Here is a 12,594-nt window from a genome sequence, read left to right as displayed (position 1 = left end):
TGGGTGCTATGAGGCAAGTGTGGCGCTCCCCCTGCTGATACGGTGCTGGTCGCTGCACTTGTAAGGGCAGGGACACACTCAGAGGTTCTCCGGGACGTGGCAGGGGGCGTAATTCAGTCTGATCAGAAAGTCAAACTAAGAACCTCAAAATTCATAACCACAAGAACTTAGTCCACTAAACCCCGCCCTTAAGACTGACCAGTACAATGCGAGTCTTACTGAATTGGGGCCCATGTCTCTATTCTACAATAGAATATACCACATCCCTATCTATATCCTCTACTAAAGCAGAAGGAGGTGAGAGCAGGTAAAGGATAAAGGTAACGTGGGAAAAGAGACCATGGTAAAATGTATTCCATTAGGCAGGGCTCACACTAGTGTGTGGTGCTCTGAATTACTGTTTTATTATAGGAACAAAACAAAAACAAAATAAATATAATATAATATAATTTAATATATATATATAATATATATATATATATATATATATATATATATATATATATATATATATATATATATATATATATATATATATATATATATATATATATTTATACACACACACTCAAAAAAAAAAAGATAAGGAAAGGTAAGTTTATCTTGCGGCATCTATTATTTTAACTGGGGAAAAAGTAGAACGTGTTTTTCGTGACTCCATGTCCTGCAAACACATCCATGTGACCAATCCAGCTTTGCCTTTCTAATGTCTTTCATAGTGACCCCCTCAGCCCCCATGTCAAATTTGTAGCCCACTGCCCACTGTCACATACCTGTGTTGATCAGCCATTACCATTGGCATCAAGGTGTAAACAGCCGTCTCATTATCTACAAAACACGAATAGACAGCACTAAGTAACATTATATAATATATAGGAGAATCACCATAGAAACACACCCTCAGCAGACGAGTGAACCCGAGCTGTATAGTTCAGAGGTCGTACTGGATACCTAGTGTCCGGGGCACGAACTCCAGCACAGACTTATCAAGGAAGCCCGAGTTTGTGTGCTCTTTGTATGCTAATAAAGTTTGTTGAAAGGCTGCAGCACAGCCAATCAACAAGCTTTTCGGCGTGGGGAAAATGCTGGTACACTGCTGTAAACACAATAAATAAATAAATAAAAAAAAAAACGACGTGAGGTTCCCCCTATTTTTGATCACCAGCACTGGTAAAGCAGATATCACTAGTGTCACGAAGAGATGATCACTGCCCAATAAATCACTATGATACATATATATCCCCGGGGGAGTGTACCCGTCCCCATGATACATATATATCCCCGGTGGATTGTACCCGTCCCCATGATGATACATATATATCCCCGGTGGAGTGTACCCGTCCCCATGATACATATATATCCCCGTGGGAGTGTACCCGTCCCCATGATACATATATATCCCCGTGGGAGTGAACCCATCCCCATGATACATATATATCCCCGGTGGATTGTACCCGTCCCCATGATACATATATATCCCCGGGGGAGTGTACCCGTCCCCATGATACATATATATCCCCGGTGGATTGTACCCGTCCCCATGATACATATATATCCCCGGGGGAGTGTACCCGTCCCCATGATACATATATATCCCCGGTGGAGTGTACCCGTCCCCATGATACATATATATCCCCGTGGGAGTGTACCCGTCCCCATGATACATATATATCCCCGGTGGAGTGTACCCGTCCCCATGATACATATATATCCCCGTGGGAGTGTACCCATCCCCATGATACATATATATCCCCGGGGGAGTGTACCCATCCCCATGATACATATATATCCCCGGGGGAGTGTACCCATCCCCATGATGCATATATATCCCCGGGGGAGTGTACCCGTCCCCATGATACATATATATCCCCGTGGGAGTGTACCCATCCCCATGATACATATATATCCCCGGGGAAGTGTACCCATTCCCATGATACATATATATCCCCGGGGAAGTGTACCCATCCCCATGATACATATATATCCCCGGGGGAGTGTACCCATCCCCATGATACATATATATCCCCGGGGAAGTGTACCCATCCCCATGATACATATATATCCCCGGGGAAGTGTACCCATCCCCATGATACATATATATCCCCGGGGGAGTGTACCCATCCCCATGATACATATATATCCCCGGGGAGGTGTACCCATCCCCATGATACATATATATCCCCGGGGGAGTGTACCCATCCCCATGATACATATATATCCCCGGGGGAGTGTACCCATCCCCATGATGCATATATATCCCCGGGGGAGTGTACCCATCCCCATGATGCATATATATCCCCGGGGGAGTGTACCCGTCCCCATGATACATATATATCCCCGTGGGAGTGTACCCATCCCCATGATACATATATATCCCCGGGGAAGTGTACCCATCCCCATGATACATATATATCCCCGGGGGAGTGTACCCATCCCCATGATACATATATATCCCCGGGGGAGTGTACCCATCCCCATGATACATATATATCCCCGGGGGAGTGTACCCATCCCCATGATACATATATATCCCCGGGGGAGTGTACCCATCCCCATGATGCATATATATCCCCGGGGGAGTGTACCCATCCCCATGATACATATATATCCCCGGGGGAGTGTACCCATCCCCATGATACATATATATCCCCGGGGGAGTGTACCCATCCCCATGATACATATATATCCCCGGGGGAGTGTACCCATCCCCATGATACATATATATCCCCGGGGGAGTGTACCCATCCCCATGATACATATATATCCCCGGGGGAGTGTACCCATCCCCATGATGCGTGTATATATAGTGTACCAGTCCCAATGATACTTAGATATCATCGGTGAAGTGTATCCATCCTCCATGAAACTTATATATATTATAGGGGAATGTACTCGTCCTCATGATGCGTATATATCACCGGTAAAGTGTACCCATCCCCCATGATATGTACAGTGCCTTGTGAAAGTATTCGGCCCCCTTGAATTTTTCAACCTTTTCCCACATTTCAGGCTTGAAACATAAAAGATAAAAAATGTATTGTTATGGTGAAGAATCAACAACAAGTGGGACACAATTGTGAAGGTGAATGCAATGTATTGCTTATTTTAAACCTTTGTAAAAAATATAAACTGAAAAGTGTGGCGTGCAATATTATTCATCTCCTTTACTTTCAGTGCAGCAAACTCACTCCAGAAGTTCATTGAGGATTTCTGAATGATCCAATGTTGTCCTAAATGACTGATGATAAATATAAGCCACCTGTGTGTAATCAAGTCTCCATATAAATGCACCTGCTCTGTGATAGTCTCATTGTTCTGTTTAAAGCGCAGATAGCATCATGAAGACCAAGGAACACAACAGGCAGGTCCATGATACTGTTGTGGAGAAGTTTAAAGCCGGATTTGGTTACAAAAATATTTCCACAACTTTAAACTTCCCAAGGAGCACTGTGTAAGCGATCATATTGAAATGGAAGGAGTATCATACCACTGCAAATCTACCAAGACCCGGCCGACCATCCAAATTTTCATCTCAAACAAGGAGAAGACTGATCAGAGATGCAGCCAAGAGGCCCATGATCACTCTGGATGAACTGCAGAGATCTACAGCTGAGGTGGGGGGAGTCTGTCCATAGGACAATAATCAGTCGTACACTGCACAAATCTGGCCTTTATGGAAGAGTGGCAAGAAGAAAGCCATTTCTCAAAGATATCCATAAAAAGTGTCGTTTACAGTTTTCCACAAGCCACCTGGGAGACACACCAAACATGTGGAAGAAGGTGCTCTGGTCAGATGAAACCAAAATCGAACTATTTGGGCACAATGCCAAACGATATGTTTGGCGTAAAAGCAACACAGCTCATCACCCTGAACACACCATCCCCACTGTCAAACATGCTGGTGGCAGCATCATGGTTTTGGCCTACTTTTCTTCAGCAGGGACAGGGAAGATGGTTACAATTGATGGGAAGATGGATGGAGCCAAATACAGGACCATTCTTGAAGAAAACCTGTTGGAGTCTGCAAAAGATCTGAGACTGGGACGGAGATTTGTCTTCCAACAAGACAATGATCCCAAACATAAAGCAAAATCTACAATGGAATGGTTCACAAATAAACGTATCCAGGTGTTAGAATGGCCAAGTTAAAGTCCAGACCTGAATCCAATCGAGAATCTGTGGAAAGAGCTGAAAACTGCTGTTCACAAACGCTCTCCATCCAACCTCACTCAGCTCGAGCTATTTGCAAAGGAAGAATGGGCCAGAATTTCAGCCTCTCAATGTGCAAAACTGATAGAGACATACCCCAAACGACTTGCAGCTGTAATCGCAGCAAAAGGTGGCGCTACAAAGTATTAACTTAAAGGGGACGAATAATATTGCACGCCCCAATTTTCAGTTATTTATTTTTTATAAAAGTTTAAAATAAGCAATAAATATCGTTCACCTTCACAATTGTGTTCCACTTGTTGTTGATTCTTTACCATAACATTAAAATTTGTATCTATGTTTGAAGCCTGAAATGTGGGAAAAGGTTGAAAAATTCAAAGGGGCTGAATACTTTCGCAAGGCACTGTATATATCACCGGGGGAGTGTACCCGTCTACCCCCATGATGCTTATGGATAGAGTACCTGTTGCACCCATGGTACTGATGCATAGCGTGCCCGTCTCCCGTGATCCTGATGCATAGCGTACCCGTCCCCCGTGATACTGATGTATAGCGTACCCGTCCCCCGTGATACTGATGTATAATGTACCCATCCCCCGTGATACTGATGTATAATGTACCCATCCCCTGTGATACTGATGTATAATGTACCCATCCCCTGTGATACTGATGTATAATGTACCCATCCCCTGTGATACTGATGCATAATGTACCCATCCCCTGTGATACTGATGCATAGTGTACCCATCCCCTGTGATACTGATGCATAGTGTACCCATCCCCTGTGATACTGATGCATAGTGTACCCGTCCCCCGTGATACTGATGTATAATGTACCCATCCCCTGTGATACTGATGTATAGTGCACCCGTCCCCTGTAATACTGATGCATAGTGTACCCGTCCCCCGTGATACTGATGTACAGTTAGGTCCAGAAATATTTGGACAGTGACACAATTTTCGCGAGTTGGGCTCTGCTTGCCACCACATTGGATTTGAAATGAAACCTCTACAACAGAATTCAAGTGCAGATTGTAACGTTTAATTTGAAGGTTTGAACAAAAATATCTGATAGAAATTGTAGGAATTGTACACATTTCTTTACAAACACTCCACATTTTAGGAGGTCAAAAGTAATTGGACAAATAAACCAAACCCAAACAAAATATTTTTATTTTCAATATTTTGTTGCGAATCCTTTGGAGGCAATCACTGCCTTAAGTCTGGAACCCATGGACATCACCAAACGCTGGGTTTCCTCCTTCTTAATGCTTTGCCAGGCCTTTACAGCCGCAGCCTTCAGGTCTTGCTTGTTTGTGGGTCTTTCCGTCTTAAGTCTGGGTTTGAGCAAGTGAAATGCATGCTCAATTGGGTTAAGATCTGGTGATTGACTTGGCCATTGCAGAATGTTCCACTTTTTTGCACTCATGAACTCCTGGGTAGCTTTGGCTGTATGCTTGGGGTCATTGTCCATCAGTACTATGAAGCGCCGTCCGATCAACTTTGCAGCATTTGGCTGAATCTGGGCTGAAAGTATATCCCGGTACACTTCAGAATTCATCCGGCTACTCTTGTCTGCTGTTATGTCATCAATAAACACAAGGGACCCAGTGCCATTGAAAGCCATGCATGCCCATGCCATCACGTTGCCTCCACCATGTTTTACAGAGGATGTGGTGTGCCTTGGATCATGTGCCATTCCCTTTCTTCTCCAAACTTTTTTCTTCCCATCATTCTGGTACAGGTTGATCTTAGTCTCATCTGTCCATAGAATACTTTTCCGGAACTGAGCTGGCTTCATGAGGTGTTTTTCAGCAAATTTAACTCTGGCCTGTCTATTTTTGGAATTGATGAATGGTTTGCATCTAGATGTGAACCCTTTGTATTTACTTTCATGGAGTCTTCTCTTTACTGTTGACTTAGAGACAGATACACCTACTTCACTGAGAGTGTTCTGGACTTCAGTTGATGTTGTGAACGGGTTCTTCTTCACCAAAGAAAGTATGCGGCGATCATCCACCACTGTTGTCATCCGTGGACGCCCAGGCCTTTTTGAGTTCCCAAGCTCACCAGTCAATTCCTTTTTTCTCAGAATGTACCCGACTGTTGATTTTGCTACTCCAAGCATGTCTGCTATCTCTCTGATGGATTTTTTCTTTTTTTTCAGCCTCAGGATGTTCTGCTTCACCTCAATTGAGAGTTCCTTAGACCGCATGTTGTCTGGTCACAGCAACAGCTTCCAGATGCAAAACCACACACCTGTAATCAACCCCAGACCTTTTAACTACTTCATTGATTACAGGTTAACGAGGGAGACGCCTTCAGAGTTAATTGCAGCCCTTAGAGTCCCTTGTCCAATTACTTTTGGTCCCTTGAAAAAGAGGAGGCTATGCATTACATAGCTATGATTCCTAAACCCTTTCTCCGATTTGGATGTGAAAACTCTCATATTGCAGCTGGGAGTGTGCACTTTCAGCCCATATTATATATATAATTGTATTTCTGAACATGTTTTTGTAAACAGCTAAAATAACAAAACTTGTGTCACTGTCCAAATATTTCTGGACCTAACTGTATAGTGTACCCGTCCCCCGTGATACTGATTTATAGTGTGCCCGTCCCCCGTGATACTGATGTATAGTGTACCCGTCCCCCGTGATACTGATGTATAGTGTGCCCGTCCCCTGTGATACTGATGCATAGTGTGCCCGTCCCCCGTGATCCTGATGCATAGTGTGCCCGTCCCCCGTGATCCTGATGCATAGTGTGCCCGTCCCCCGTGATCCTGATGCATAGTGTGCCCGTCCCCCGTGATACTGATGCATAGTGTGCCCGTCCCCTGTGATACTGATGTATAGTGTACCCGTCCCCCGTGATACTGATGTATAGTGTACCCGTCCCCCGTGATACTGATGTATAATGTACCCATCCCATGTGATACTGATGTATAATGTACCCATCCCATGTGATACTGATGTATAATGTACCCATCCCATGTGATACTGATGTATAGTGTACCCGTCCCCCGTGATACTGATGTATAGTGTACCCGTCCCCCGTGATACTGATGTATAGTGTACCCGTCCCCTGTGATACTGATGTATAGTGTACCCGTCCCATGTCATACTGATGTATAGTGTACCCATCCCCTGTGATACTGATGTATAATGTACCCATCCCATGTCATACTGATGTATAGTGTACCCATCCCCTGTGATACTGATGTATAATGTACCCATCCCCTGTGATACTGATGTATAGTGTACCCGTCCCCTGTGATACTGATGTATAGTGTACCCGTCCCCTGTGATACTGATGTATAATGTACCCATCCCCTGTGATACTGATGTATAGTGTACCCGTCCCCTGTGATACTGATGTATAGTGTACCCGTCCCATGTGATACTGATGTATAGTGTACCCGTCCCCTGTGATACTGATGTATAGTGTACCCGTCCCCTGTGATACTGATGTATAGTGTACCCGTCCCCTGTGATACTGATGTATAGTGTACCCGTCCCCTGTGATTCTGATGTATAATGTACCCGTCCCATGTGATACTGATGTATAGTGTACCCGTCCCCTGTGATACTGATGTATAGTGTACCCATCCCCTGTGATACTGATGTATAGTGTACCCATCCCCTGTGATACTGATGCCTAGTGTACCCGTCCCCCGTGATACTGATGTATAGTGTACCCATCCCCTGTGATACTGATGCCTAGTGTACCCGTCCCCCGTGATACTGATGTATAATGTACCCATCCCCTGTGATACTGATGTATAGTGTACCCGTCCCCTGTGATACTGATGTATAGTGTACCCGTCCCCTGTGATACTGATGTATAATGTACCCATCCCCTGTGATACTGATGTATAGTGTACCCGTCCCCTGTGATACTGATGTATAGTGTACCCGTCCCATGTGATACTGATGTATAGTGTACCCGTCCCCTGTGATACTGATGTATAGTGTACCCGTCCCCTGTGATACTGATGTATAGTGTACCCGTCCCCTGTGATTCTGATGTATAATGTACCCGTCCCATGTGATACTGATGTATAGTGTACCCGTCCCCTGTGATACTGATGTATAGTGTACCCATCCCCTGTGATACTGATGCCTAGTGTACCCGTCCCCCGTGACACTGATGTATAGTGTACCCGTCCCCTGTGATACTGATGCCTAGTGTACCCGTCCCCCGTGATACTGATGTATAATGTACCCATCCCCTGTGATACTGATGTATAGTGTACCCGTCCCCTGTGATACTGATGTATAGTGTACCCGTCCCCTGTGATACTGATGTATAGTGTACCCGTCCCCTGTGATACTGATGTATAGTGTACCCGTCCCCCGTGATACTGATGTATAGTGTACCCGTCCCCTGTGATACTGATGTATAATGTACCCATCCCCTGTGATACTGATGTATAGTGTACCCGTCCCCTGTGATACTGATGTATAGTGTACCCGTCCCCTGTGATACTGATGTATAGTGTACCCGTCCCCTGTGATACTGATGTATAGTGTACCCGTCCCCTGTGATACTGATGTATAGTGTACCCGTCCCCTGTGATACTGATGTATAGTGTACCCGTCCCCTGTGATACTGATGTATAGTGTACCCGTCCCCTGTGATACTGATGTATAGTGTACCCGTCCCCTGTGATACTGATGTATAGTGTACCCGTCCCCTGTGATTCTGATGTATAATGTACCCATCCCATGTGATACTGATGTATAGTGTGCCCGTCCCCCGTGATACTGATGTATAGTGTACCCGTCCCCTGTGATACTGATGTATAGTGTACCCGTCTCCTGTGATACTGATGTATAGTGTACCCGTCCCCTGTGATACTGATGTATAGTGTACCCGTCCCCTGTGATACTGATGTATAGTGTACCCGTCCCCTGTGATACTGATGTATAGTGTACCCGTCCCCTGTGATACTGATGTATAGTGTACCCGTCCCCTGTGATACTGATGTATAGTGTACCCGTCCCCTGTGATTCTGATGTATAGTGTACCCATCCCATGTGATACTGATGTATAGTGTGCCCGTCCCCCGTGATACTGATGTATAGTGTACCCGTCCCCCGTGATACTGATGTATAGTGCACCCGTCCCCTGTGATACTGATGTATAGTGTACCCGTCCCCTGTGATACTGATGTATAATGTACCCGTCCCCCGTGATACTGATGTATAATGTACCCATCCCATGTGATACTGATGTATAGTGCACCCGTCCCCTGTGATTCTGATGTATAGTGTACCCGTCCCCTGTGATACTGATGTATAATGTACCCGTCCCCCGTGATACTGATGTATAATGTACCCATCCCATGTGATACTGATGTATAGTGCACCCGTCCCCTGTGATACTGATGTATAGTGTACCCATCCCCTGTGATACTGATGTATAATGTACCCATCCCATGTGATACTGATGTATAGTGTACCCGTCCCCTGTGATACTGATGTATAGTGTACGCGTCCCCTGTGATTCTGATGTATAATGTACCCATCCCATGTGATACTGATGTATAGTGTACCCGTCCCCTGTGATACTGATGTATAGTGCACCCGTCCCCTGTAATACTGATGTATAGTGTACCCGTCTCCTGTGATACTGATGTATAATGTACCCATCCCATGTGATACTGATGTATAGTGTACCCGTCCCCTGTGATACTGATGTATAGTGTACCCGTCCCCTGTGATACTGATGTATAGTGTACCCGTCCCCTGTGATACTGATGTATAGTGTACGCGTCCCCTGTGATACTGATGTATAGTGTACGCGTCCCCTGTGATTCTGATGTATAATGTACCCGTCCCCTGTGATACTGATGTATAGTGTACCCGTCCCCTGTGATACTGATGTATAGTGTACGCGTCCCCTGTGATACTGATGTATAGTGTACGCGTCCCCTGTGATACTGATGTATAATGTACCCATCCCATGTGATACTGATGTATAGTGCACCCATTACCACCCCATGATGTGTACCTATACCAGACCAGTGCCTTACAGGGTCCCCACTATACACATCCCTTATGAGGACATGACATCATGTACAGATCCCTATACATGGCAGTACGCTTCCATTACCTTCCGGGAGCTCCACGGTGCGGGCTCGGCGCAGGGATCGGGTCAGTCGGTTGAGCTGCTCCATGGCTCTCTCCATACTAGGGGAGCGCAGCCCCCAATAGACAATCCAGCGCCCCCGGGTGAGGAGGACCTGACAGCTCTGGGGTAGGACAAGGAAGTGCTGGAGCACCCAGCTGTCACACCCGGGGCACGGCTGCGCTGTAGGTGACAGGACAGTAGGGGGCGGCACCAGCAGTGCCGCTCCTCACAGCCATCCTGACACCGCGCCGTAACCTACTGAGCCGGTTATTGCTGCTGTGTGCACAACACACTGAGCCGCGCGGCTTCCGACCTGCGCTGTTCTCTTGTTCTGAGGCCTTCTGGGAACTGTAGTCATTATTGTGAGCGCAGGTGGGAATATACTAACGCCTCCCTTCTGTCCGGACTACAATACCCACAATCCACTGCGAGCTATGGTTACTAAGGGTGTTCCTGAAATGTTTGTGTGGTGATGTCTTCTGTCTGTGTGTTCAGCATGGTGTTCTGCTTCCTCCTGCGTCCACACTGGGCCACTGATATTCATAGGACGTAAAGTGCGAGGTCTCATCACTGTTCTAGCATCTGCCCAGGACATGTCCAATATTACAGCAACAAGCCATGGTCTCCAACAGTGGGAGAAGTTTTCCCCTTGTGGTCCTGGACCCGTAATATGAGCGCACATATACGCTGGCGATAGACCAGATTCAGTCTAATGCGGGCGTCACACGAGATGATCTATCGTGCGATATGTCGTCGGGGTCACGGTTTTTGTGACGCACATCCGGCATCGTTTGCGACGTCGTTTCGTGTGACACCTTCGAGCGTCTCAGAACGATTGCAAATCGGTTACAAATCGTGTATCATTTACACGTCGTTTATTTTTAAAAAATTGTTTTTTCTTCTGTGCGCCAGTTGTTCATCATACCCGGGGCAGCACACATCGCTCCATGTGACACCCCGGGAACGATGAACTGCAGCTTACCTGCGTCCGCCGGCAATGCGAAGGAAGGAGGTGGGCGGGATGTTTACGTCCCGCTCATCTCCGCCCCTCCGCTTCTATTGACCGGCCGCTGTGTGACGTCGCTGTGACGCCGAACGTCCCTCCCCCTTGAGGAAGTGGATGTTCGCCGCCCACAGTGACGTCGCTCAGCAGGTAAGGGCGTGTGACGGGGGTTTAATGACTTTGTGCGCCACGGGCAACTAATTGCCCGTGACGCACAAACGACGGGGGCGGGTACGATCGCACAATAGATCGTATCATGTGACGCCCGCATAAGGCTACATTCCCACGACCATTCCATTTTTGCGGTCCACAAAAAATGGTCCTGTTTTTCCATGGATGCATCCGTGTGGTATCTGTGTGACAACCGCATCTGTCCCGTTCCGTTCAGTATATGGTATAGGCGGACAGCAAAAAAAAATGGAAGCAGAGTTACATACAATTCAGGGTATCTGGCCAGATGCTGGTCCCCATATAAAGTCTATGAGGAACAGAATCTGAGGCAAAGGGGTAGGAGCAGGGGTGGGATTCAGCCGGTTCTGTCCGGTTCTGGAGAACCGATTGTTGAAATAGCAGCCGGTTCCCAGAACCGGCAAGAAACAGCTCCGGCGACACGGTTCCAGTATTCATTTGTGTTAGTGTCTTTAATAGTGATGTGTCGGTCGCGAACGATCCAACACAAAGATCTGGCTCCCTGCAGTGACAGACAGGAGACGAATCCCTCAAGTGAGCCACTAAAATCGCTAAATGGCTCTTTTCGCCGCTGAAACCGCGCCCACTCGCGTCTAAACCCCGCCCACTCTAATTGATTTCTTGTAAGCGGGCGGGGTTTAGCCTCGGGTGGGCGGGGTTTTGGCGGCATTACTATAATCTTAAATATATGTTCACCCCAGGGTGAACACATATTTAATAAGGAGCCGAGAACGATCTGAAAGATCCGGCTCTTTTTGGTGAGCGGAGCCATGAGAACCGGATCACCAAAATGAGCCGGACTTCCCATCACTAGTCTTTAAGACTCTAACACAAATGAATCCCCATACCTCCGCGTTGCACTTTCAAGTTCAGTGGAGCCTGTCTGCTCCCTGACCTGGCGTGCAGCGACGCGCTGACGCTGCAGAGAGGTCACAGCAGCGTGGAGAGGTAACTCCTCCTGCTGCCGTCTGTCAGCATGCAGAGTGCCGCGGAGGACGGAAGACACAGGAGAGGCCGCCGGTGCTTATAGCAGGTAAGCACTCAGTGAGCCGAAAATGCAGGGAGCAGGGAGAGGAGCCGCATTAAGATGGCAG

The 12,594-nt window shown here is 46.8% G+C and overlaps 1 protein-coding gene across 4 annotated transcripts in view; it reads right to left on the bottom strand.

The window, feature by feature from the left end:
- HACE1 (HECT domain and ankyrin repeat containing E3 ubiquitin protein ligase 1) overlaps positions 1-10,623 on the bottom strand; it is a 141,031-nt gene extending 130,408 nt beyond the window's left edge. For all 4 annotated transcript variants that reach the window (XM_075340089.1, XM_075340092.1, XM_075340091.1 and 1 more), the window contains exons 1-2: positions 10,291-10,623; positions 774-828 (exon numbers count right to left, since the gene is read on the bottom strand). In XM_075340089.1, coding sequence (XP_075196204.1) covers positions 774-828; positions 10,291-10,366 — 131 coding nt within the window. In that variant the 5' untranslated portion in view covers positions 10,367-10,623. The remainder of the gene's footprint in view (positions 1-773; positions 829-10,290) is intronic.
- Between the last annotated feature and the right edge of the window lie 1,971 nt (positions 10,624-12,594).

The sequence above is a fragment of the Anomaloglossus baeobatrachus genome, chromosome 3 (assembly GCF_048569485.1).
Source record: "Anomaloglossus baeobatrachus isolate aAnoBae1 chromosome 3, aAnoBae1.hap1, whole genome shotgun sequence".
Taxonomy (NCBI): Eukaryota; Metazoa; Chordata; class Amphibia; order Anura; family Aromobatidae; genus Anomaloglossus; species Anomaloglossus baeobatrachus.
This window is presented reverse-complemented; position numbering and strand designations above follow the sequence as displayed.